The 24,735-nt window shown below is 40.2% G+C and overlaps 1 protein-coding gene and 2 non-coding genes across 3 annotated transcripts; 1 reads left to right on the top strand and 2 right to left on the bottom strand.

Moving 5' to 3' along the window:
• Window positions 1–1,548: 1,548 nt before the first annotated feature.
• On the top strand, window positions 1,549–23,660 carry LOC133520985 (uncharacterized). The gene is made up of 18 exons (XM_061855705.1): window positions 1,549–1,832; window positions 1,901–2,160; window positions 2,607–2,817; window positions 4,583–4,791; window positions 5,292–5,399; window positions 9,529–9,738; window positions 10,284–10,463; window positions 11,145–11,259; window positions 11,695–12,057; window positions 12,128–12,260; window positions 12,683–12,803; window positions 14,212–14,432; window positions 14,900–15,063; window positions 15,570–15,675; window positions 19,214–19,387; window positions 19,863–20,084; window positions 20,940–21,079; window positions 22,034–23,660. Exons 1-18 carry the CDS (start codon window positions 1,779–1,781, stop codon window positions 22,154–22,156), a joined length of 3,114 nt encoding a protein of 1,037 aa, XP_061711689.1. The 5' UTR covers window positions 1,549–1,778; the 3' UTR covers window positions 22,157–23,660.
• On the bottom strand, window positions 6,463–6,535 carry Trnak-cuu (transfer RNA lysine (anticodon CUU)). The gene has a single exon. It is a non-coding gene; the product is annotated as a tRNA-Lys (tRNA).
• Window positions 6,817–6,889, bottom strand: Trnak-cuu (transfer RNA lysine (anticodon CUU)). The gene has a single exon. It is a non-coding gene; the product is annotated as a tRNA-Lys (tRNA).
• Window positions 23,661–24,735: the final 1,075 nt, after the last annotated feature.

The raw sequence follows: 24,735 nt of genomic DNA, 5'->3' as shown, positions 1-24,735 counted from the left end.
TGGTCTGACTCTACGTTGTTAATTATCCGATAGCATAGCATGGTTATCGGTCTAGGAGCATGGGAGACATGTACGCCAAAGTTGGAGGGCGCAACAATGGTTATCAAAGTCAGATGGGTGGGCACGGGCTGGGAGTTTGCAACGAGAATGGAGAAAGGTTCTAGGAAATAGAGGAAATGTGAAAAGTTGAGCGCGAGCCATTGTTTCAAATCCTACCTCTCTTACTTGAAGCGGCGAATGATAATCCGTATGACAGTTCCTCGAATTCGCTTTTGGATAGACTTAATTTAAGAAATTGGTTTTTAACCGTACTTTAATTACTAAATTTATTACAAAAAAATGTGTTAAAGTACAAAAAAAAGTTGCTCAATACAAAAATGAATAGGGTTGTTTCCAATTTTTTGAAACGCTTGTATTACGTTCTATATTAACTAAAAGTCCAAAATCCTAAAATTTGTCCTAAAATTCAACTTTTATACTAATAACGGCTTTAAATATGTTAAATTAACAAAATATATTTTGACATATGCTTTGGCGCCCAAAACGCTCTTTGAAAATTGTGTGACGTCACAGTTTACGGTTTGACATATAACTACGTACACACGTAGAAGATACGAACTGTCAACTGACATTTGTCATTTGTTAGGTGATAATATTTAAACTATTTATTGACAAGTTAATAAAAAAAAAAATATAAGTAATACAATTAACTAAACTAAAACTACTATATAAAACTAAAAATCTAAATCTAAAATGGGCCCCCGTGGCAAGGTACCGAGGATGCTGGCAGCATTTCCTCGCTGGATCGCTATGCTCAAGCGTTGGGCGAGGAAGCTGCCAGCTCTCTTATCCCCGGTCCCATCCACCAGCCGTTTCGCCAATTGCCGGTATAGGCCCTGCGCTGCGGGGCCCCACGGAGGCCACGGACCAAGAGTCTCGACTCCAAATGCAACAAAGTTGTAGTTGGTGTCGAGACTCCCGTATTTGCGCTTTTTGAGCGCCTCTGCCGCTTCCGCCGCCGCGCCGGCTTTGTGTGTAGTACCGTGGAGGTGGGAAGGTGCCAGCGTGTCAACACAAGTTGCGTCCCACACGAGCACACGTCCCATCCTCCACGGAATCAAAGACATCCCGTCTGGTCTCTTGCCATCGTCTCTGGCAATACCGGCAGGCTCCAGTATAGCCGGAACGTTGACGGTGGCAAGTGACCGACGGATTATGTCGTTAAGAAAATTGTTGTTTACCGCCTAACTGTCAACAGTGTCAATCCGAGAGTTGTGACGTCATCAGAATCTTCAATGACTTTTCGAGTTTGGTTACGTGACGTTTGCCAAAAGATATTTTAAATTCAATATTTACAAAAATATGGTCATTACAGGTCCCCTAAAAGTAGTTTAACATGTTCTTATAATCCAAAAGGATTTATTCGGATACAATTCTGCCCTAAGATTTGTAGATGGAAACAACCCTATTGTCATGGGGATCATCTTTGGCCGCGTCGAGTATAGTATAACCTACTCTTCATAACCACATTCTTCGGGAGTTTATACACTCGAGTAGGGTAACATTTCCGTTTTGTTTTTATTTTGATTCGATTGCGATTCGAACACGGAAGTAGTTGATTTGTTTCTCGGTTCCGTTCGTACTGCATCGTATGAACTCGTTGACGAGAGTATTGTGAAATGTCTAATTGTTTTTTTCGAACAAGAGTATGATAATGAATGTCTAAATTATGGTGATAAACCGTTTAGATCCGGAATAAGGAAACTAAATCCCTAAATATGGCCTCGAGGGGAGACAAAGGGAATGGAAATGGCGAGGAGCAGATTGTGGAGGTAATTGTTGGCCTAGATTTTGTTGAACAGTTAGGGGATGTGTTTTACGAGTTTGGGTATGTTTGTAGACGTTGGCGGAGGTGTTCCGCTGCTTCATCTGTATGGAAAAGCTGGTGGACGCGCACCTGTGTCCGCACTGCTCGAAGCTGTGCTGTTATGCTTGCGTTCGGCGGTGGCTGACGGAGCAGCGCTCGCAGTGCCCTCACTGCCGCGCCTCCCTACACCTACATGAGCTGGTCAACTGCCGCTGGGTGGAAGAGGTCACGCAGCAGATAGAGACTATGCAACAGACCAACTCTGCCACGCAGAGGGAGAGCTTTAGAGATAGGTTAGTAAACAACTGTTGTTGCTATGGAATAATTTGCAATCAGTTAGACTAGTTAGTGTGAAAGGAATTGCGTTATTTTTATCCTTGACCTTTGTTTACAATGCAGAAAGATGGAATCTTATTGTTTACTATTGGAATAATGAGAAGTAGTTGATTGATAATCTTTAGTAGTTGTTACCATTGCAAAACCCAACAATTAAGTATATGATCATATTGTCAATTAGGTACAGTAAGACTCAGTTTAAAAATTATAAAAACAGAACCATTTGTCCTTTTTTTACAGTAATATATTTCATAAAATTGACTACAATATTCATGCTTATCTTAAATTAATTATAATTAGCAGCATAAGACTGGTGTGATAGAAAAGTGAATAAACAACTTATGAAAACAACAACTTAACTAGTTAGAATAATTTTAATATATACTATATGTATCATTTTTAGATGCCCAACACATCAAGAGAAACTCACAGTGTACTGTTGGACTTGCCGTCGGTGTATCTGCCACCAGTGTGCACTGTGGGGTGGCACCCATTCCGGCCACACATTCAAGCCCCTGGAGGAGGTTTATGAGCAACATGTGACTCAGATCCGCGATGAGGTGTCGCAGCTGAGACGAAGGCTCATGGAGCTTATTAGTTTAGTTCAAGATGTGGTAAGTGATTTTCTAATTAATAAATCATGTGCTAATGAAAAAATAATCATATGGTAGTTAGTCTGTGATTAAAAAAAAGAAAGCAAGAAATTATAGTAAACAATTTTTATGTGACATACATTACCGAATCTGAAATGCTTAAACTGATTTATCCGTGTGTTATGACTTAGCTAAAATTCTTGTTACTCTTAATTCCTTTTATAACATAAGTCTGTACACAGCGGGAAGAAGTTGATAACTCATGAGATAAAATTGAAGTAATTTGAATTTAAAATAGAATTACATAAGGTTCAAAGTTCTTCAATTTTACATCTCGAGTTATCAACTTCTTCTCGCCATGTACGGAATTTATATGCTTGTTGAAATTCCTACAGACATCAATTTTATACTACAACAAATAGTTATAGTTCGTAAGAGCTACTGAGATGGAGTGGATGGACTCACATCTGCCAAGTAGCAGTAGCACTGTTTAAAATCGCAGTCATATGTGTTTCTTTTCATTTATTTCTTGCTTTGTGTGTGTACACAGAGGTGTTTTTTAAATCACACTTAATTAGCTGGGTCCACACAGAGCGAGCATACGCGTGAGGCAACTTCCTCACGCCCAATACGGCCAGTGTAGAGGTGCCTCGGGCGATGCCGCGCACTTGGGCGAGGAAAACCCGGCCCGGCTATTCCTATGTTCTAGCTAGCCAAACTACATACACACAAAATTAGTAGACCTAATAAATGTTGGAAACAGTGATTGAAACTTTCAGCCAAATAATTGATTTGATGAGTATAGTTGATGACATTTTTTTTTTTTAAAGATTGATGTAAATGTATTTTGCCAACTGTTATATTCTTTCCTTCGTAAGTATAAAGAATTGTAAGTTAAGCAAATATATTTTTGGCAAATCTTTTGTGTTAAGCAGAAGCTACTCTCTCTGACCTTGTGACCCCCTTAGAGAATGCATTGTGCTGTGCATGCACAAACATACATTTATATTTGGCAAGGATGTCACTTAGCTGTGGGAAAGTTTGTGACTTTAAATTTTGGTACAAAATGTACAAATATTTTAAATGACATTTGATAACATAATTAATTAATATCTCATAAATATCACCATGGAGGTCTAAATATCTTAGCCAGAAAATGAATTTAAGTTTAATATTTAAAATTAAATATTGAAGTGCTGGTGGCCTAGCGGTAAGAGCGTGCGACTTGCAATACGGAGGTCGCGGGTTCAAACCCTGGCTCATACCAATGAGTTTTTCGGAACTTACATACGAAATATCATTTGATATTTACCAGTCGCTTTTCGGTGAAGGAAAACATCGTGAGGACTAATCCCAATAAGGCCTAGTTTACCCTCTGGGTTGAAAGGTCAGATGGCAGACGCTTTCGTAAAAACTAGTGCCTACGCCAATTCTCGGGATTTGTTGCCAAGCGGACCCCAGGCTCCCATGAGCCGTGGCAAAATGCCGGGACAACGCGAGGAAGAAAGAAAAGAATTTAGAATTAATATTGATTTTCATTTTTGACCCAATATGGAATCATTCTGAGCAAGGATATACATTTTGTAATAACATACAACATTTTATATAAATATCAAGGAATGTTTTGAGAACTTTAAGACATGTTGCAAGAAACAATTGTGGGACCTGCAACAAAGAGTAATTTCACGACTTTATTATAGCAAATAAGGAAATATTATATGGTTAAAATATACAAAAATAATTTCTTGTTACTAGAAATAGGTAAATCTGTTTTCTGTCCCGTTAGGAGCGGAACGTAGAATCAGTCCGAGCTGCCAAAGACGAGCGCGTTCGCGAAATTCGCAACGCCGTCGAACTTATGATTTCCCGCCTGGACTCTGCGCTCAAGGCCAAGCTGCTCACGCTGATGGGCCAGAAGAACAGTCTCACACAGGAGACTGAGCAGCTTGAGCATTTGCTGCAGGAGATTGAGCATCAGCTACATGCTAGTACTAGGTATAGTCACTTACTGTAATATGATGTTAGGAAGGTTTTATAAATAATTCACACACTGACTGTAGTGACTGTACAAGGAGGATTTAAAATAAAATTTCGATTCTAACTAGAGTTTGTAAAGATAAAGACTTAATCGCATATGTATGGGACTTATAGGCTTGAAAATTATCCCCGTTTCGAAGCAGCTTTGTCTTCATGGTTTCAAAGACAATGCCAAATGTGGTGTTTTGTCAAGATGTTGGGAATACCATGTTGTATTTCCATCGGTTCGATTGCCTCGGAAACTACATGTTATGTTCTATATGTGTATGTGTCACTCTCTCATTCATTATTGAGTATTCTAATGAATGGTAAAATAAGGATATGAACTACATTCATAAATTTAACATAAACATTTTTGTCACGTAACCTAATTAGGACAAACATTTCATTAGCATAATCATTTCTAATCATTTACGCAATCATTAGATTCCAATGCTATAGCTATATGTTTCCAACAGGTCTGAACTAATAGCTAAGAGTAGCGACCTGTCGAAGATGATTCACCAAGTGCGCAAGAAACCTATGGCGAGCTTTGTCACTGCCCCAGTTCCCGCGGATTTCCATAGGTAAGTTCTGTTATGTAAGCAAGTTAAAAAAACTTTTTTTTCGGAAGTATTGTAACTAAAATTTGCATTGTTTTTTTTCGAAATAAATTTGAAAAATACGAGCCGAAACTAATTTAGTGAACCAGTGTTGTCACATACAATTTTGCCGAAGTGGTAGAACAGGGTGCAAAAATAGGTAGAAATGGGTGGTTTTAAAATAAAAAACAGGTAGATGTACCACTCAATAGCAAGTACATTTTTATGATTAAAAATGTGTAAATATACAATTTTTCAAATTATTTATTAGTCTTTAATATTGTAAACAAAAATGAGGATTTCCATTGTTTGTAGGTAATGAATCTGCTTGTATAATCTGTTTCTTTGGCAAGTTTTCATTACATCGAATCTAAATTCGGTAGAAATTAAGTAATGTTCCATCACATGTATTGAGAATTACTTACAATTGTACCATTTTGAAAAATAGGTAGATTTCAGGCCGAGGGAGGTAGATAGGTAGAACGCAGGCAAAATAGGTAGATCTACCCAAAAGTTGGTAGATGTGACAACACTGTAGTGAACTATTCGTAAACTTGTTTTTTTCCGTTCGCTAGTTTAGTAAACTTGGTAGCGCGATGTAGGATTCTCGATTTCTCGCGACACGGAACAACACCATCTAGTGCGAGATTCATGAATTAAAGAAATTGCATTCGTTTGAGGTCATTATCCCGAGAAAAATATTAATAGCGCGATTCAGAATTTTTATTACTTGGAACAGCGCCATCTAGTGTGCTATTCGCGCTCGCTCATAAACTAAACAAATAATATTTCAATATCATTTATTTCAGTCATTATTACACGAAGTGTTGATAGCGCGATGCTGGATTTTCACTAAATAGGGCAGCGCCATCCTTTAGGGTTAAGGTCATTTACAAGAGAATTCTTGATAGCGCGAATCAGGATTTTTACCTTACTAAATAGAAAAATATACAAAACAAATATTTTGCTGTATTTAGTTTGCTGGGGTCATTACATTATGTTATTATCCCCATTTATCTTCATTTTGGTAAAGAAGGAAAAAAAGATGCGCCCAACGTGGGGCTCGAACCCACGACCCTGAGATTAAGAGTCTCATGCTCTACCGACTGAGCTAGCCGGGCTGATAAGGGTTACGACGAAATTCGTATTCAGGGACGTTGCGCCCATTTACCTAATAGTGTTGAGCTTCTCTGGAATATCTTGTTTCTTAACTTTGTGAAATAAAAGTAAAAACGTTTTATTTAATAAGACATACTATAATTTTGTTTCAAAGATTCAAGTTATTCAAATCATTAGACTTGTATTTTGCAATTTTGTAAAGCATCTGTTCTATAAAAATTAAACGTACAATCGTGTTTGAAAAAGTGAAGTCTCTCTTATAGTATAAGGATACAAAAAAACGCGCCCAACGTGGGGCTCGAACCCACGACCCTGAGATTAAGAGTCTCATGCTCTACCGACTGAGCTAGCCGGGCTGTTGGGTAAGATGACGAAATTAGCCACTGTTTATGTTACGTCACTCAAGATTTTTGGAACAGATGTAAAAAACTGTCTATGCTTCGAGGGGCAAACCAATTTTAATAGGCAGAGCTTAGAGTAATAACACTAATAATTTATTTACAAGTAATAATAATATTATGTACTTTTAAAATTATATTTGACTCAATGGCTATTTGAGCCATGTTCTTTCACTGATATGTGTTAAATATCAAACGGTGTCGCCATCTACTCGAGTATACACCAAAGGTATATCGCCATCTGTTCGAGCATACATTTTTCTTGATTTTTCGAGACATGATTTTTTTCTTAGACTTTATTTATCTTATACGGAGTTATATACACCGTGTTTTTTTTAATCCGTTAATTTCAAGGATGCATTTCTGAGCTTAAATTAAGCAACTTTCACAAAGACACCGGTATTTGCTTGCTTTAGAGCCTGTTTACATATTGATTAAATAAATAATGTTATGTATTACAAAAAAAAAAACACAAAAAATAAATACAAAATAATTACAAAAAAATAAATAGATAAATAGATACAAATTATTACACAAATTGACTAGGCCCCACAGTAAGCTCATTAAGGCTTGTGTTGTAGGTATTTAGACAACGATATATATAATATATAAATATTTATAAATACTTAAATACATAGAAAACACCCATGACTCAGGAACAAATATCTGTGTTCATCACACAAATAAATGCCCTTACCAGGATTTGAACCTGGAACCATCGGCTTCATAGGCAGGGTCACTCACTACCCACTATTTTGAATTGATCAGTGTTTAGTACGAGTGTATACATTTGCTACTTAACGTAAGTACTATCTCGGACGATTGATGTTCGAAATGACATTGATATGTCACAGTTTTCAATTGTTTGGTTGAACTAAATGTCATGCCCGTGTTACAACAACGCTATATGCAACATTTAATTACTTTTTACAAAAATAAAAAATATTATTAAAAAAACTTTTTTTTTTAAATTAGCCATTTAGTTTCCTTAAACGTACTTATCCATACTCCGGTGTTAACGGAATACGTACTTATCCATACCCCGGTGTTAACGGAATTCAATAAAAACACGGTGTATATCTTTGGTAAGAACAAATGGGTAGGTACGGTTAAAATTATCTCTTGCGACCTTGACGCTTGTCACGCGACATACGTGCGTATGAACCGAATTTAATACTGGTAAATAAAATTTCTGTTGTCACGCGAATTTTGTTCACGATAATCAAATCAAAAAATGTAAGTATAGAAAGTGTCAAAGTTGTCAAGGAGAGGAATGCAAAGATTTGTGGTAGGTATGTTTTTCTGTCGTTGAGGTTTTTAAGTTAGCTTACGAGTATAATCTTTGGTCATTTCAAAACTTCCAAACTAGCTTAATTATTTACTGATTTGTTAGCCGTAAATGGTTATTAGAAAAAAAACTTGCTCGAAAAAAATTGAATCCAAAATACAACAAATGGGCCTGTGTCTTTTATTTAAAACCATTTTTGCATAGTAATTCATACATTACTGTTTATTTATGTCTAGTACCAAACAATAGTAGGCAAGTAGGTAGCAACATTCAGCGTCCGATAATTAAATAGATCGGTGTGCGTGTCCTATAGCGAGAAAACGCCCTCCCTTTCGTCCCAGAATAATACGTATATTATACATATTTATACATGCGTATGTAGCGTAGTGCAAGAAGGCCTTTTAGGTGGTAGTATTTATGGCTTTGTAATAAGGTGCTAAATAGTAGCTGCATGTCTGTGACTGTTGAATTTAATAGGCATCATAAATAACATATTCTATCATTTATGTAATTTTCAAGCAAATGATAGATATGCAATCCGAAATAGTTCTTATCGATAACTGACGTATAGGTAAAAAACTTAAGTAAGTCACATGTTATATGTAGTTGTGACGTGTTCGAATAGACATTTGTTTTGTTTGTGTGTCTTTTAAACATGTATTGTCTATTCGAACACGCCACAACTACATACAACAGGTGACTTACTTAAGTTTTTTACCTATACCTTTAGTATATCGTTCGATACCAACTAACATGCGAGATATGTTGAATTTGTATGCAATTGAAATGGCATTTCGAATAAAACGTCATCTCGAGTGATATTAGAATAGAGGTCAAATCAATTGCTTTTTTTCAGAGATGTTCGAAGTTTGATGTAATTACAACATTTTCACAGATTAGAAATTTGTTGTAACAAAACCGTTTATCGTAATGTTGGTTATTATTTACGGGCTTACGTGGCACACGGCAAGCGGGGACCAAACCATGATAAATTATATAAGATATTATAGAGTAACGCAAGAGACATCGTCATCTGAACATGCGCAAAAAATGGGTCATTTATCAATTTCGAGCCACATCAGTCAGCTCTGTGCCCAAGCGAAATTTGATTATTCAGCGAGCTGAAGTGGGACTGGGCGGGACACGTTTGCCGTATGCCAGGTGACTCGTAGCTCGTAGGCTAAATCAACTACCAATCGGTTCCCACAAAATCGAACCGGTGGTCACGGCAAACCTGACAGGAACTAACTTGAAAACGTTTCTTTTAAATTCACAATAAGTATTAGTACAGTTTGTCTGTGTTAAACAGCGAGATCGTCCCGAGCTACGACAGCAGCACCTTCCCGCTGACCAACTTCACGCAACTCCAGCACGCGGCCGCACCCGTTTATTCTGCCCCTCTCCACGTCAACGGGCTATGTTGGCGTTTGAAGGTGTACCCGGACGGCAATGGTGTTGTACGAGGGAACTACCTGTCTGTGTTCTTGGAGCTGAGCGCTGGACTGCCAGAGACTTCCAAGTGAGTGGCCTTGAGCTTTTGTGATTCTATGAGAAACTAGCAATATATTCTGCACCTCTACGTCAACGAGCTATGTTGGCGACTGACTGTGTACTCGAATGGAAATTGTGTTGTACGAGGGAACTACCTGTCTCTGTTCTTGGAGCTCGGCGCTAGTTTACCGGAGACTTGCAAGTGAGTTCTAGCAGACTTTTGGAGTGGTGTGGTGCTGTGCGCCTCTGCACGTCAACCGACTTTGCTGCCGTGTGAATGGCGTAGTGCGAGGAAATTATTTGTCTGTTATGTGTTCTAGGAGCTCGGTGCTGGCCTACCGGAGACCTTCAAGTGAGTTGGCCTTGCATTTTGACATTCTATGAAAATCTTACAACTACTGAGAACTGACTGGGAACTTCCTACATGTGTTCTTGGAGCTGAGAGATGGCCCGCCGGAGACCTCCGTGCGGTATCACCTTACATTATTAGTACCTACGACTCGATTCTGGCGTTACCAATCCATGTTTAAAAAAAATTCGGGGGCCATGAATATTTTATTTATTTGTTCGTAGATACGAGTACCGAGTGGAGATGCTCCACCAAGTCTCCCGCGACCCGTCCAAGAACATCGTCCGCGAGTTCGCGTCCGACTTCGAGGTCGGCGAGTGCTGGGGCTACAACCGGTTCTTCCGACTGGACCTACTAGCTAGTGAAGGATACCTTAACCCCGACACCGATACCCTTATTCTGAGGTATGTGTTACGAATTACTGTAGTATCTTATCGAAAAACGTTGCATGCGAGTTGTCCGATTTCGAGGTTGGTGAGAGTTGGGGCTACAACCGGTTGTTCCGATAAGATCTGCTGGCTAGAGAGGGGTATCTCAACCCTAATGCCCTCATACTGACATACCTCAGTCTTATCCATTATACATAATTACATATATAGGCAAAGTGTCCCTCAAAACGTATGCGATTGGTCCCTCTTTGAATAAGTGGAAGAAAAGTTGGTACAAGATGACGCGGTAATATAACCTCTATATAAAAATCCAATTAGAAAGATTTTAGATATATCACAACATTTTGATTGGCAAACTTTTCAAAATGGGAACTTCCCCCAAACTCATGAGAAATTTTGCAAAGTTTCTATGAACTTTCCCAACTTTTTACTTTTTGCAACTTGTACAGTCCGCATCAAAAGTAGCGGATCAAATAACGCTTCATAAGTATCTACCATTCTGTAAAAGCTTAACAAAAAGTGATGTGTTTAATATACAACAACAAAGATTGTAAAATATATACTTTTGAACGCGAATTCTAGAAATTTTTCTGTATTTGAAAAAGTTATCCGGAATATCAGATACTATTGGCGCGTAATTTCATCCGCTACTTTTGATGCTGACTGTACATCTGTATACAAGACTATATTGGACAGGTTCCAAGTGCGGCCGCCGACGTTCTACCAACGTTGCCGCGACCAGCAGTGGTACATCAACCAGCTCATCAACATGCGCAGCCAGCACATCCTACAAATTAACGATCTCAAAGAGGTTAGTTTCATTACAACTACGAGGTGTGAATCTTTACACAGTGCAGCTTGATAATTAAAATCTTACTCTTAATGCGACAACGTCTAAAACATGACCCTTCTGTCGCATTTTTTCCTAAACAGAACAATTCATTCATTACTGTTAAGCGCTGATTTATGTCAATTTAAGGGCGGATTTAATAATCCATTTTATTATATCGATGTTCGAGAAAATACAAGGATTGTAAGACAAAGGTCGTACAAGTTGTACAGCGTCAGATTTTATGGGAAGAAGCAGTATTTTAATAGAACATGACACAGCATATTACGTCAACTGGCATCAAGACCTTCCGCTGCTTCCCAAGGATTCATTGTCTAAGAAACCTTAACACGAAAGAAGACAAACGCGTTATGAAGTGTTCTACATTCCAATGTTTACCAATTGTTTTCCTTCCAGCGTCTGTCACTCGAAATGTCCCGCAACTCAATGGCGGCGACCCGCGCTCCAACAACCGCTACTCCAGCGGCGCAGGCCTCCGACACCGACAACCCGGCGCAGAACAAGCCCGTCGACGGCAACGCCGTCAGCGACGCTCTACTATTCGCTGGACAGTGGAAATACTCGCCGCACGCAACTGTCAGTGGCCAGCGGCTTATGAGTCCAGGTTTGTTGACAACAAGCTTCCGACGACCGCGGCTCCAACTGCCTAGGCTACCCACACCGACAACCCGGCACAGAACAAGCCCGTCGACGGCAACGCCGTCAGCGACGCTCTACTATTCGCTGGACAGTGGAAATACTCGCCGCACGCAACTGTCAGTGGCCAGCGGCTTATGAGTCCAGGTTTGTTGACAACAAGCTTCCGACGACCGCGGCTCCAACTGCCTAGGCTACCCACAACGACAACCCGGCGCAGAACAAGCCCGTCGACGGCAACGCCGTCAGCGACGCTCTACTATTCGCTGGACAGTGGAAATACTCGCCGCACGCAACTGTCAGTGGCCAGCGGCTTATGAGTCCAGGTTTGTTGACAACAAGCTTCCGACGACCGCGGCTCCAACTGCCTAGGCTACCCACAACGACAACCCGGCGCAGAACAAGCCCGTCGACGGCAACGCCGTCAGCGACGCTCTACTATTTGACAAATTTGCGCGTCATCGTAGATAACACGAACTATATCTGTTTTCTATTCAATCCAAGTTAGAAATATAATGAAATAAATAGTAATATACGTGTTATCTTTTGTCTAGTTTACTTTTAGTTTTTTTAGGAATAAATCTTTGATTTATTGTAGTTTATTTATTTAATTTATTGCATGTTTGAGAAAAGCACTACATACCTCGGCGTGAAAAGGGGTTGCCGGCCTCGATAACTATCCTATCCTGTCTATATGTACTCGGCCGGCAACCCTTTCCCGGCTTCTGTAGTAATGTCCTATTATCAGGATCCCTGACACCGGTGCTGTTCGAAGAGTCCCGTAACAACGACGTCCAGTCCGCCGGCGCGTGCGGTTACGGCGACTACGGCGACCGCCGTCTGCCCGTCAACTTGCCGTCCACTTCCAGGTATTGTACGATATAAAATACAACATGGGGTCTAATAGTAAATCATACAACTAAAGGCATAAAGCGACCCAATCGCGCGACAATTTTTCGGCCCGAGCGAAAGCGAGGCCCGATATAGTTTGAGGATAAAATGGGGCATTTATGCCCGAGTTATATACTCCGCCCTTCACTTAAATTGCGAGGAAAATATACAGAAATATCCAATATCTTTTTCACGCCACTGTTCGGAAATGTGGCAATATGATGTAAAACCTGCTGTAGCACCTGAACCACCACTACTACAATGTTTCATTGTTATCACCATCTGTCATTGGTGATCATTGTTATCACCATCTGTCAGTGGTGATCATTGTTATCACCATCTGTCATTGGTGATCATTGTTATCATCATCTGTCATTGGTACAAGTAAAAGGTCTTTTTATTTGGCGCAAGTTTTTTCTTCAAAAATAAAATTAGGTTATTTATTTACTCGTATAAAAAAAGAAACGTCAAAATTAAGGCGTTTTTACTTTTGTAGCTGTTTGTGGTTTTTTAGCAAAAACGCTTCTAAGCTTAGAGTTGGTTTGAAGCAAACAACAGAAAAACGCCTCTTAAAAGTGATAAAAAAGTAAAAAAGGCGGGATTGGAAAATACTTACTGAATTGGATAGTGTAAATTGTGTTTGATTAAAAAATACAAGAAACACGTATCTACGCTATAAAAATGAGTTCTTCTAGTGAAGAAAATATAAATGTTCCTGACAAAAATACATCCTTTCTTTCAACAATTGTCTTCACGCCAATAGTATATATATTTATTCTATTAAAGTTATGCAAATATTTTCTTATTTCCTCGCAGTAGTCGTGAAAAGCACTATGTAATCCTCCGCCGTATACGCTTAAGATGGACTCGTATTATTAACTAATTAATTAACTAACTAACGTAACTAACGTGTCGGCCCTCAAACTCACTTGTCAATCTTTCAGCGGTTTTCCGTCCCCTCTTACAATGTCCTATAGTTTATTTTACCGTACTACGTCGAATAAATATTCAAGACTAAAAAATCATACTCGGGCCGGTCGGGGGCGCGCCGGCCATCAGCTGCAGCAGTGGCAGTTTGTATGGTAGAAATAGTATTTTATTGCTAAGCCAATAAGGGTCATTATAGGTGATTTTATAAACCACAATGTTATTTTGACGAGCATGAGAAGTGAAAATTTATGTATTTATTAGGATCCCCGATGCTGGTATTATTGGGAGAGGCCTGCAACTACGACGTGTCCGACAATCTATTACATTTCTTAGTATCTGTCCTCTTTTTTTTTGTCATAATTGAATGTCAGTAATTATTCATAAAAAATTAGGGAAGGTCTTCTGAGGAAGCGTTCAGGTTTATTTATAATAGGTGCCGAGTGTTTGTTGGTCCAGGTCGGCGAACTCCCTGGGCTGCAGCGGCGGCGGCGGCGGCGGCGGCGGGGGCGGCGCGGACAGCATGGCGCTGGTGAGCCTGCACACGCTGCTGAGCGCCGCCGCGCCGCCGCGCGCGCCCGAGCGCGTGCCCAGCCGGCTGCCGCGCCAGCACCCTCACCCGCACGCGCACCCGCACCCGCACGCGCACCCGCACCCGCCCAGCAAGGGGGACCTCGCTAGTGAGTAGCCCACTCACTTACATCCTGACAGTAACCACGAGCGATAATGTTTTACAACCGCCTGACCCAGTCACTCCCACTACTACTAAACCTGCATATCATACTTTGTCCAATCGTGTCGTGGCGGCTTGGAACCGTTCACCGGATAGTGTTGGGACTGCTCCCTCGGTTATTGTGTTTAAAAACAGATTGGATTAGTAAATATGTGAAGTTTTGGAAAGTGCGTCTAATTTACCTCGTAAGGTTCGATTACATGCGGGACAGGTAAAACTAAATAATATTGTAAATAGAAGGATAGCTCTAGTAACAGTTTGACCGCCAGAGACGTCAAGTGACGGGTGTGTGATGAAGGTTGATATTGGGCTATAAGAGTAGACAGTTTCAGCCAGTGTGATTCTGAAGTTCACGATGACGCGCCGAACACGATAAGCGTGGCGTTCAAAGAGCTAACTTACGTTTTGTCACAGCAGTGGCCTCAGTGCCGGTGTCGGAAGCCCCGCACACGGAAGCGGCGCTGTGCGCGTCGATGTCGTCGCCCGAGCTGAACGCGGGCGCGGGCCCGGAGCCGGCGCCCGAGCCGCGCGAGCCGCCCGCGCCGCCGCTCGCCTCCGAGTCCAGCAGCGACGCGGGGGTCAGTACCACAAGTGCATATAGTGTACTCGGCCTCCCTCCTAGACAGCGCTACACACGTTTACCAATAGAATCTTCTTTACTTTAGTGCTATAGCAAACACAAACACAAATTCTCAGTCAGTAAGAACCAGGAAAATTATACTCGTCCCTTTCTTTTGAATGCTAGTATCCTAGCGTAATACAAACACATTGTGATTCTCTCGATATTAGACCGCGGGCTCACCGCCTGCGGGCAGCGGGACGGTGAGCAGCTTTCGTCTAAAGCAAGTTCATTAAAGTCTACATTTCGATGGAGTTGCTCCTGATTTTAATTCCTGACTTATATACCGAGTAGCTATCATTTACCCTACAAACATCAAAATAAGTACACATTTTTAAAATGTTCTTGTTCTTTTCACGCAAAATTTCATAAGCCGGTTGATGCGAAAACCTTGATGGTGAGTCGATGGGGATTAGATTACTGGAAAAGCGCTTTAACTTATAATTCTGCATATATTTTCCATAGGACCTGATGTTCAGCGAACTGGAAGTGTTCACGGATGAAAACAATCCATGTCACGCAGACGACAACTCCAACGAGGAGAACGACGTCGACGAAGAAACCATGTCGGGTAAGAATAGCTTTAAGAGTATTTTAACGCGTCATCAGTTCATTTCAGGTATGATTCTGTTCCACTCCGCCTTTTTGTGGAGTAACGCCTTTTTCTGACGTATGTTACCAAATGTTACCGTGTTGCACAGTGTTACTTCACTAAACTGCGGGGTTGATGGATGCACCTTTAAGAAGAGATTATGTGTATTTTAGCCCTTATTCTGAACCTTCCCCTTTGTAATCCGGAGGTTATAAAACCCTCATCCTTTTCCGATCTATAGCCACAGAGCAACAATAACTTAAATGAATCTCCCGGTTCCTCACTTCGCTTCGCTCATCGCGTATGCTCCACTATAAGTTTTAGAGTCGTTCCACGAATACGATTACGATAGGCTTTATTAATCAGATTTATTTTATTTATTATTACTTTGTTTAAATATAAGCCGAAATATGCCAGGTAATATTGAACGGGCTATCATAGTTGTAAATCCAGGCGTCAATCAGAGTACAGTTTGCCCTTTTAGAAAGGTAATTTTCTGTAAAAAAAACTAAACTTTATTACGAATATGTATCCGTTCAGCTCATGGCCCCAAGGCCATTCGGGTAACCTGGTGGGGCTATTTTGTATTTGGTATCTAGACTCATCTCGCTCAGATAAAACAAAGAAGAACTCCTACAGAAGTAATGAATTAATAATAAGAAAACCAAATATTATCTCCATTAAAAATAGCTTTTTATGGTATTTATTAGAATAGAAAAAACAGAGGTTCTTAATAATTTAATTAGTTTTTTATTCGGATTTATAGTTTTTTTTTTTTACTTCACTTTTATTATATACTAACCTCTTTGATTATTATAAGAGTTAGGAGAGAAAACAAATTCCTCCAAAATTTTTAAAAGCTTCTACCTTTTATGATAAGTAAAAAAATCGAATGAAACTGCATAATAATATTTTATATAATGTCCACCCAAAGAGGAAAATAGGGACTACGTTTGTATAGAGAAACGGTCTCAAAGAAAGCGCCTCGCTACTAGACAATTAGATATTTGTTTCGCGAGACTATACCTAAACTAGTAGTCTGGCATACACGGAGCGCGGAGGGGAGTAACCGGGGGAATCATAGTCGTCGCGTCCTTAATCCTAACCTTCCTTCCTCCCCTCCCCTCCCAGACGCGTCGTCGGGCACGGGCACGTCGTGCAGCTGGTGCGCGGAGCAGCCGCGCCGCGTGTACTGCGCCTACCGCCACCGCCGCCGCGCGCAGCCCTACTCTGCGCGCCGCCAGCGCCCGCAGCAGGACCAATAGACCAATACACACCTGGACCTCGAGACTCCCACCGTCGCTAAATCACGCCGATAGACGCTACCAAGGCAGATTCCCACCGTCACCGTCCGATATCGTGACAATGGGAGACACGTGAATTCAGAGTAATCTGCCTTCTACCCGCGACTTTGTCTGCGTCAATCCTCGTTTCCACCTCTTTGAAGAATGATTTCCGGGATAAAAACTATCCTATTTCCTTTCCCTGGACTCAAACTACCTACTTTATCTAATCTAAATTGTTTCAGCATTTTAAGCCCGAAAACGTTGTTTCTTGACAGAACGAGGCAATTTCGCTGTTGAAATATTATTAGCGATGTATGAAAAGTCAGAAACGCCTGGGAGTTAGAGGTCTTATATTTGGAAGTGCTGGAGTTGAGGGGTTAAATAATGACATCTCGAAGCTACAAGATTGCCAAGCCTCAGCGGAGAAAAAAATACATTTGCGTAGAGACCGATAGTTTTATATAATCGGCTTATTTATCGCGCTGAATGGTCAGTAGAAAGCTACAGCTATGCCCTGGACTTAATATGCGGTCGAATGGCGAGGCGACTAGCGAGATAAATTATTTTTATTGGCATGCAGAGGTTTGGTAAACGTGTAATGCCACAGAAATACACGTTTAAATAGGCGTTAACAATTATAGTCCGATCAATATTATCTGGCAATTGCAAAACTGATTATACTATTCTAACATCTAAAATCGATTTAACAATTGTTTTATGAAGCACAGGTAACGAGGAGGTCACTGTGTTATATTATATGATTTTTAATTTCGGTAACTTATTAGAAAGTTAAATTATTTTAGTTAAAAAACAAAGTATTGAATAATTTCTGTTAAAGAATTTTAAATGCTAGTTTCTAACGGCTTATTGTATTAAAGAGGTATATTTAATGGTAAACACCTCCTAAGCGATGTTTTTAAAAAAAATCCTCTGAGGACGCTATTAAATGCTCTAATTTCCGTTACCCCTAGTATGCTCTCGCGCTGATGAATGTCGAACTATTTTAAACCCTTGGTTGTACAAAGTACATGGCAAAGGTGAAATATTTACAAGCATTTATCATTGCTTAAGTATATTAGAAACGAAAGATGGTCCTCCAAGTTTCAATTAAAAATATAATTGAAGAATTGTTTTTACTGTATTTTTTTACTAAACTGTTACATATCTAAATAAATTAGTATGCCAAATTTCCAAAAAATGACTGCAAACATTTTACATCACCGCTACTCCATATAAAAATGAAATGTGAGGGGTATAATACTGTTTAAGTTGATTATTATGTTTGATGAAGAATCCCAACAAATATATCAGACTATCCGACTAAGCCATAGAATTAAGAAGACGTGGTCGTCCATAAAAAAAGAGTAAACGTTTTTCCACTTCTAAATATTTTCCATTTTCCATGATATTGACACAATGATAAACTAGGTTCATAGGTTTCCTTTTTTCCAAGTTTGCGACACAATTTTTTATTTTGTTAAAAAAAATTAAACCTATAAACCTAAAAAATATTATGCTGAAGCGATCGACATCAAATTCAAAGTGATTTGTTGAGATTTAGTTGGTGGAAAACGTTTTCTCCCGAAATGGAATTTCATAGAAAAAGTACCGTTATTTCGCTAGGATCGCAAAGCTACTCTGTCCTCTTAAATATATTTGATGGTATGTGTTGGATAGTAAATAATTAGTTGTTATTTCCAAGTGGTGAAAAATACCGTTAATCTTATAAATACGATATTAATAACATGCTAGTTTTATTTTACTTGCTATGCTTAAAGTAGGTACCTACATTGCTAGTGAGTATTATTCAATGGTTTCTAATTTATTTCATACTGTTATGTACAGTCACTTGTAACTGATGTCTGACTCTTATTGCGCTACAAATAAGACTGTGTCAGATATTTTTGTGGCCTTCGTAATGTAACATATTATTATAAGTGACTGCACTTATACCATAACGATTATATCCTTTATTTATTTCGTTTGTTAAGTTAGGCTTTTACAATATTCTTATTAAAATAACATTATTTTTACTTGTATATGCAATTTATTTTAGAACCGAGGAAAATAAACCGATAGAAAATTTTGCTAAATGGTTGTATACCTACATCTGTTCTCTGCAGGATTCTTTCTGTCAAAATAATATCTATATTTTTCAACCCTACTAAAACAACGTTATTAAAATTCTGGTTTTTGTGCCCGTCATATACTCATTCGTCGTATTCGTACAGGTGAGAACGATATCGAAGGCGCCTGCGCGCTCCCGACGGCCGCCAGCTCCGAAATAATCAGCAGACTCCTGTGCGCCGTGCACGGCGTGCCCGAGGCGCGCCACGACGACCAGGCCACGGACATGCTGCTCCTCAACCTGATGCGGATGAACGGCCTGACCAAGTCTAAACATAGTGAGTTGTGTATTATTACTTGGACATGTTATACGGACAACGTAAATGAGTAGAATTTTGCGAAAAAAATAAGTGAATTTCATCTCGCTAAAATTTAAAGCAGCAGCCTGACCGGGAAACTATCGTCTATAATATAAGACTAACCCCCTTATTCATAAACGTGTACTAAAGTTACGATGCCGCTAATAATCGTTTGTCCCTTTCCATCATACCAATACGTCGGAAAGGGACAGACGATTATTAGCGGCATCGTAACTTTAGTACACGTTTATGAATAAGGGGGTAAATATGTAACGTTCTATCAGTCGTTTTGTAACATAGCGAATTTTCATATAGTTTCAAAGCCTCAACACGCCTATATGGGAAACACTTAGTCGTATGTTGAGTTCACGAGTGCACGAAATCCAAGAAAATATATGAGCACATTTTTTGAAACGTATGCGATTGGCCGATTGTAAAATGATTCCTTTTTCAGGTCCGAAATCCACGTCCGAGTTCACGGACCCCGTCCCCACGTCGGACACGTCGACGAAGCGGCACTGGGCGGGCGCGCGCGGCGCCGGCCCCGCCCCCTCCGCCCCCGTCGGCCCCGCCCCCTCCCCCTCCGCCGCCGCCCGCCCGCGCGCCCGCCGCCCGCCGCGCCCGCCCAGCTCGCCCGGCCAGCTGCGGCGCGTCGCTGACTCCAGGCCGACTTGCGGTAATACTAGCAAAAAGTTACACATACCCATCTCGGACGGTTCCCCTATTTTTTTTGTTGGCATATTTTTTTTTGTAATAATTCTATTCTGCATAATAACTTTTTTGGCAGAAATAAATTTGCCGAATGTTTCGAAATTCACGACTACATAAAGCTGTTGGATGTGGGCAGCCCTTCCGCCCTCGCGTGACGGAGCACGGTCACTACACTCGGCTCCGCAGCTTCGGCTTGCTGATGGCCTTCGGCTCGCAGCCTCAGCCGCTCGCCTCGCTCGTTCCCGCGCTCTGTCCGGAGGGCTGCCCTCCCTCCGCGCCTCCGTTTTCGCAATTGCTCTCTAGGGGTAGGACAGACAAGACCACGTGGATAGTAGGGTGCTTTGATTCAGTTTTAGATGACCTTGACATTTTGGTGACCTTTTGATTTAACGGGCATGAAAAATGAATAAATGGAATATTGTTTATTTCCTTATCAAGCATTGTTTACAAATTGCCATCAGTGGTTGGGACTTCCTTTTGTGTGAATGAAACCTGTATCAGTATGCCCCGCTCCTTCTTCGCAAATCAGTTTTAAAAACGGCTTATCATTTAATTATTTCCCATTACAAACCGACGCTTTAATTTTAATATTCGTCGAAAAACAGTTTTGCCAAATAGGTTATGCCAGATGAGTTTCGGGTCACGGAAGTTATGCCAAATGGACGGAACCCATCTCAGACACGTCAACGAAGCGTAACTAAGCTCCCACTTCTACGCCCGCATCGATGAACCGAGCGCTTACATTTTTTGATCGCCGGCTGGCAAACATTATATAGTTTTAGCGCGGCTGATTGTTTAGTTATATTGTGTTCTACTGCAGGAGCGGTGGGATGTTTCCTGAGCCCGCCGGGCACGCCCGAGCGCGCGCAGCCGTCGCCCGCGAGCAGCGACTACAGCTGGCCGTGCGTCGGCTCGCCCACGGAAATAGTCACTAACGTCGACTCCATGCTCGACTACAATGTGAGTACTTTCGCTAGTAGTCTGTAGCTTGCTTAAAATGATTTTTTTTATGCTCTAGTGTAAACTCATCTATGAAAACCTATATTAATACGTTGACCAAACAACCTATACCCACCCATCTACGTATACGGTACCTATATTGACTTGACAATCGAGTCCAAAACTTTATAATCTTAACTATGTAATAGAGGTGTATTGTCAATGTAGCGACGTAATTTTGCTGCCATCTTTCGACACATAATTAAAACTTTTAGAACGCCATTTGACTTTTATCCTTATTCTTTTACGGATATGAGTTAAATTTGTTAAATATCAAAAAGTGGCGCCATCTTAATATATAGATCTAACAAATTGAACACATATCCATGAAAGAATAAGGATCAAAGTCAAATGGCGTTCTAAAAGTTTTAATTATGTGTTGAAAGATGGTAGTAAATTTACGTCGCTACAATGTTTTCTTTGATAATACACCTTTTTTTCAAACTCTCTTTGCTATAACATACGCATGTAATATTCATGTATACTTTCTTCGCAATCACTAATAAAAATAAAGTCTACCAAAAATACCCATTTTATGCTCGACCTTTTTCTTTCTCGTATTTTCATGACTGGGGGCCGCGACCGCATGAGTTCGTTGTTTTGTGCACACATTTTGTACGATTTTCTGCGTTTCTAATAATAAGCCCTGGCAGGCCTTCTTTACAATGTCTACGCAGCGGGTCGGTGGATGTGCACTACCCCGTCCTCCATCCACCATGCCAACTACAATGCGCTGTTCAAAGTTATTCGACTCGCAACTAATTTTCGATTTTCTTTGAACGCCACGCCCATCGTGTGCGGTCCGTCATCGTGAACCTTGTTGAAATGCACGAAGGACGACTTTGGCGGTCAAAAGGATATTTGCTGCTTTGGATAAAATGTCTTGTTATCTACAATTATTTATTTCGTTTCCAGGACACAATCTTCGACATCCTCCTGAACAGCCTGTCCATCTCGTCGCCGTGCGAGGCGCGGCCCGCCACGCCGCCCGTGGCGCCGTGGTGCCCGCCGCCGCACAAGGACGCCGACGCCGAGTGACGGCGGCGCCGCCGCGGCCGCGAGTACCAACACTGACATGTCGCTCATTACCTTGATATCTCTGACATCTTCCTAAATACTGTCGCCGTGCGAGGCGCGGCCCGCCACGCCGCCCGTGGCGCCGTGGTGCCCGCCGCGGCACACAGTGCCAACTCTGACTGATGGGCCAGTACTTCTGCCTACTGGGAAACCCCTTTTGCACAGATTAGAAAGAGAAAGGGCAGTTCTCGCCCGCTACTCGACTATAAGCTTATGGGTCTATAGCGTTGTTTGGCTAGTACGTCTGCTTATCGAACGAATCGCGACTCCTTGAATATCGATTTCGATTCGAAAGTGGTGGGTAGATTTTTTCGCCCGCTGTTTGAGTATTTTAGCAACCGATGGGGGTTAAAATTGGCGTTTATTCTACGTCCGCGATTTTCTACTTGTAGGATTAGCAAAAGAGTCTAAAGAATGAGAAAAACTGGAACTTAGGCGCTATCAGTCAACTTCTTAGCGTTGTTTTGTTAGACAATTCGCTAAGCAAACATGCTGTGAATTTTGTACTCATAGAGGGTACTGCCCAGTTGTTTAATAAAATTGTAAACCCTTAGCACATATAGTTAACATTTGTACAAAAATATTAGATTCTTTATAATTCTGGGTAAGTACCCTTTATAGATAATTAAAAATAGTGAAAGAAATACGCACATGCGGCATGGAAAGTTACAAAACGGTCCGGTTACGCTAAAATGGCAATTTGTTATCGATTTGCTAATTGAGGTTGATTTACCCAATAAAACAAAAAAAAAAATAGATCAATATTCTTAAAATAATGATCAATGTTTGAATGAAGCCACGCTATGTAAACTACGGTATTCTTGGTTTGCGTTGCTAAGTTTAGTCGTAATTAGAAAGAAGAGTTACAAAGCTAAGGGTGATATTTCACCTGTCCTATTTCTGAGTCCAGTTTGTATTTGCGTCTCACATTTCGCTTAATGAGAGAGCGAGACGCAATGCATATTGAACCAAGAAATTGGACAGGTGGAATACCACCATCAAGGTTTATGGTGTAATAAGTCCAAGGCGCTCCAAGTGCACCTAATGTCCGTGTAGTCTATGTGGAATTGTTTTGTTGATGGTTTTCTGTAGTGATGCTTTCTTTCGTGGAAGTATTTCTCATATACAGACGCTGAATGTTGCAAATATGTTAGTGTATCACTTGTTTCGAATTTGTAATCGATATGGATACAAATGTCGTGTCCGTTAATACTCGGCTTTGAAAACATTGTTCAAGACTATCCTTGCATTTCAGATAGCATTTTAAAGACGACCGCCTGACAGTTAGCTGTTGGAGCGAAGTAATCATAAACGTATGGTAACGGTAGTCGCCTCGTGTGACTGCTTCATACCATCATATTCGTTGCTTTCCCTCGTTTGTTGAGGTCGTGCGTTCGCGGTGCATACTCAGTAGCTTAATATAAGCAAAAAGAATTTGAAATAGAGGTGGATTGTCACAGTAAATTTACTGCCATCTTTCGACACATGATTAAAACTCTCGAAAAGATGCCGCCATATCTTAGGCTTATACTTTTTGATATTTAACAAATTCAACACATATTCGTGAAAAAATAAAGATCGAAGACAAATGGCGTTCTAAAAGTTTTAATCATGTGTCGAAAGATGGCAGTACATTTTATACTGTGGCTATAAATATTACTTTGACAATCCACCTCTATCTCAAATTATCTTTGATATAAAGGTATGAATCGACGTTCTCGATGACTAGTGATTCACGGTATTATAGTGTATTTTGTATGAGTTTACTCGACGGAGCTAAGACTGCGCGATGTGTAGCGAAAATAAATATTTTGTTATGGGCATTTGTTAGAAGACTCAAAATTGTAAAAGATCTCTGTTTATTCTAATTGAATAGTATTTCAGTATGATTCTAGTAAAGTTGATTATAAATTATATATTTTTTAATAATACGAGTTTAATAATGTATTTGAATTATACACTGAATATAAAAATGGTAATTGTCCGAAAATGATTGGTGGTATTTGTTATATTAAGTGGTTAGATAGACAATTGATATTTTAACTGTAGCCCTATTGCTTGTATCCCAAATGTTTATTTAATTTGGGTCCTTCGCAAGGTTTCTTTAGGTATATAATAGGTCTAATTGCAATTTAGTGTGAAGCAGAATTAATGTAAAATTTTAAGGAAGCTTATTTACTCATATTAATTGGTGTCTACAACATTGTGTACCAAAATTAACTTGACAAGAGTCAGAAGGTCCTCGTAAATTCATAATACCTTTTAAACATCTGTTACAGTTTTGGTGATTTGTTCAATTTGCTATAAAAAAATCTCCAAATTCAAATTTTATTTCATTGGTATCCTATTTAAGGCCAATCAGGTTGGTATTTTTTATACACAGAAAATATTATGTATGGTCAACCAGTTTTAACTCGGGGCCCATTTGAATCTTGACAATCTCATGACTTCGACAATTCGAAAACCTCGATTACATACATAATTTATGTGAACAATCTTCGAGGGATCTCATTGATATACTGCCAAACATTGTATACTCT

The sequence above is a fragment of the Cydia pomonella genome, chromosome 9, assembly GCF_033807575.1.
Source record: "Cydia pomonella isolate Wapato2018A chromosome 9, ilCydPomo1, whole genome shotgun sequence".
Taxonomy (NCBI): Eukaryota; Metazoa; Arthropoda; class Insecta; order Lepidoptera; family Tortricidae; genus Cydia; species Cydia pomonella.
This window is presented reverse-complemented; position numbering and strand designations above follow the sequence as displayed.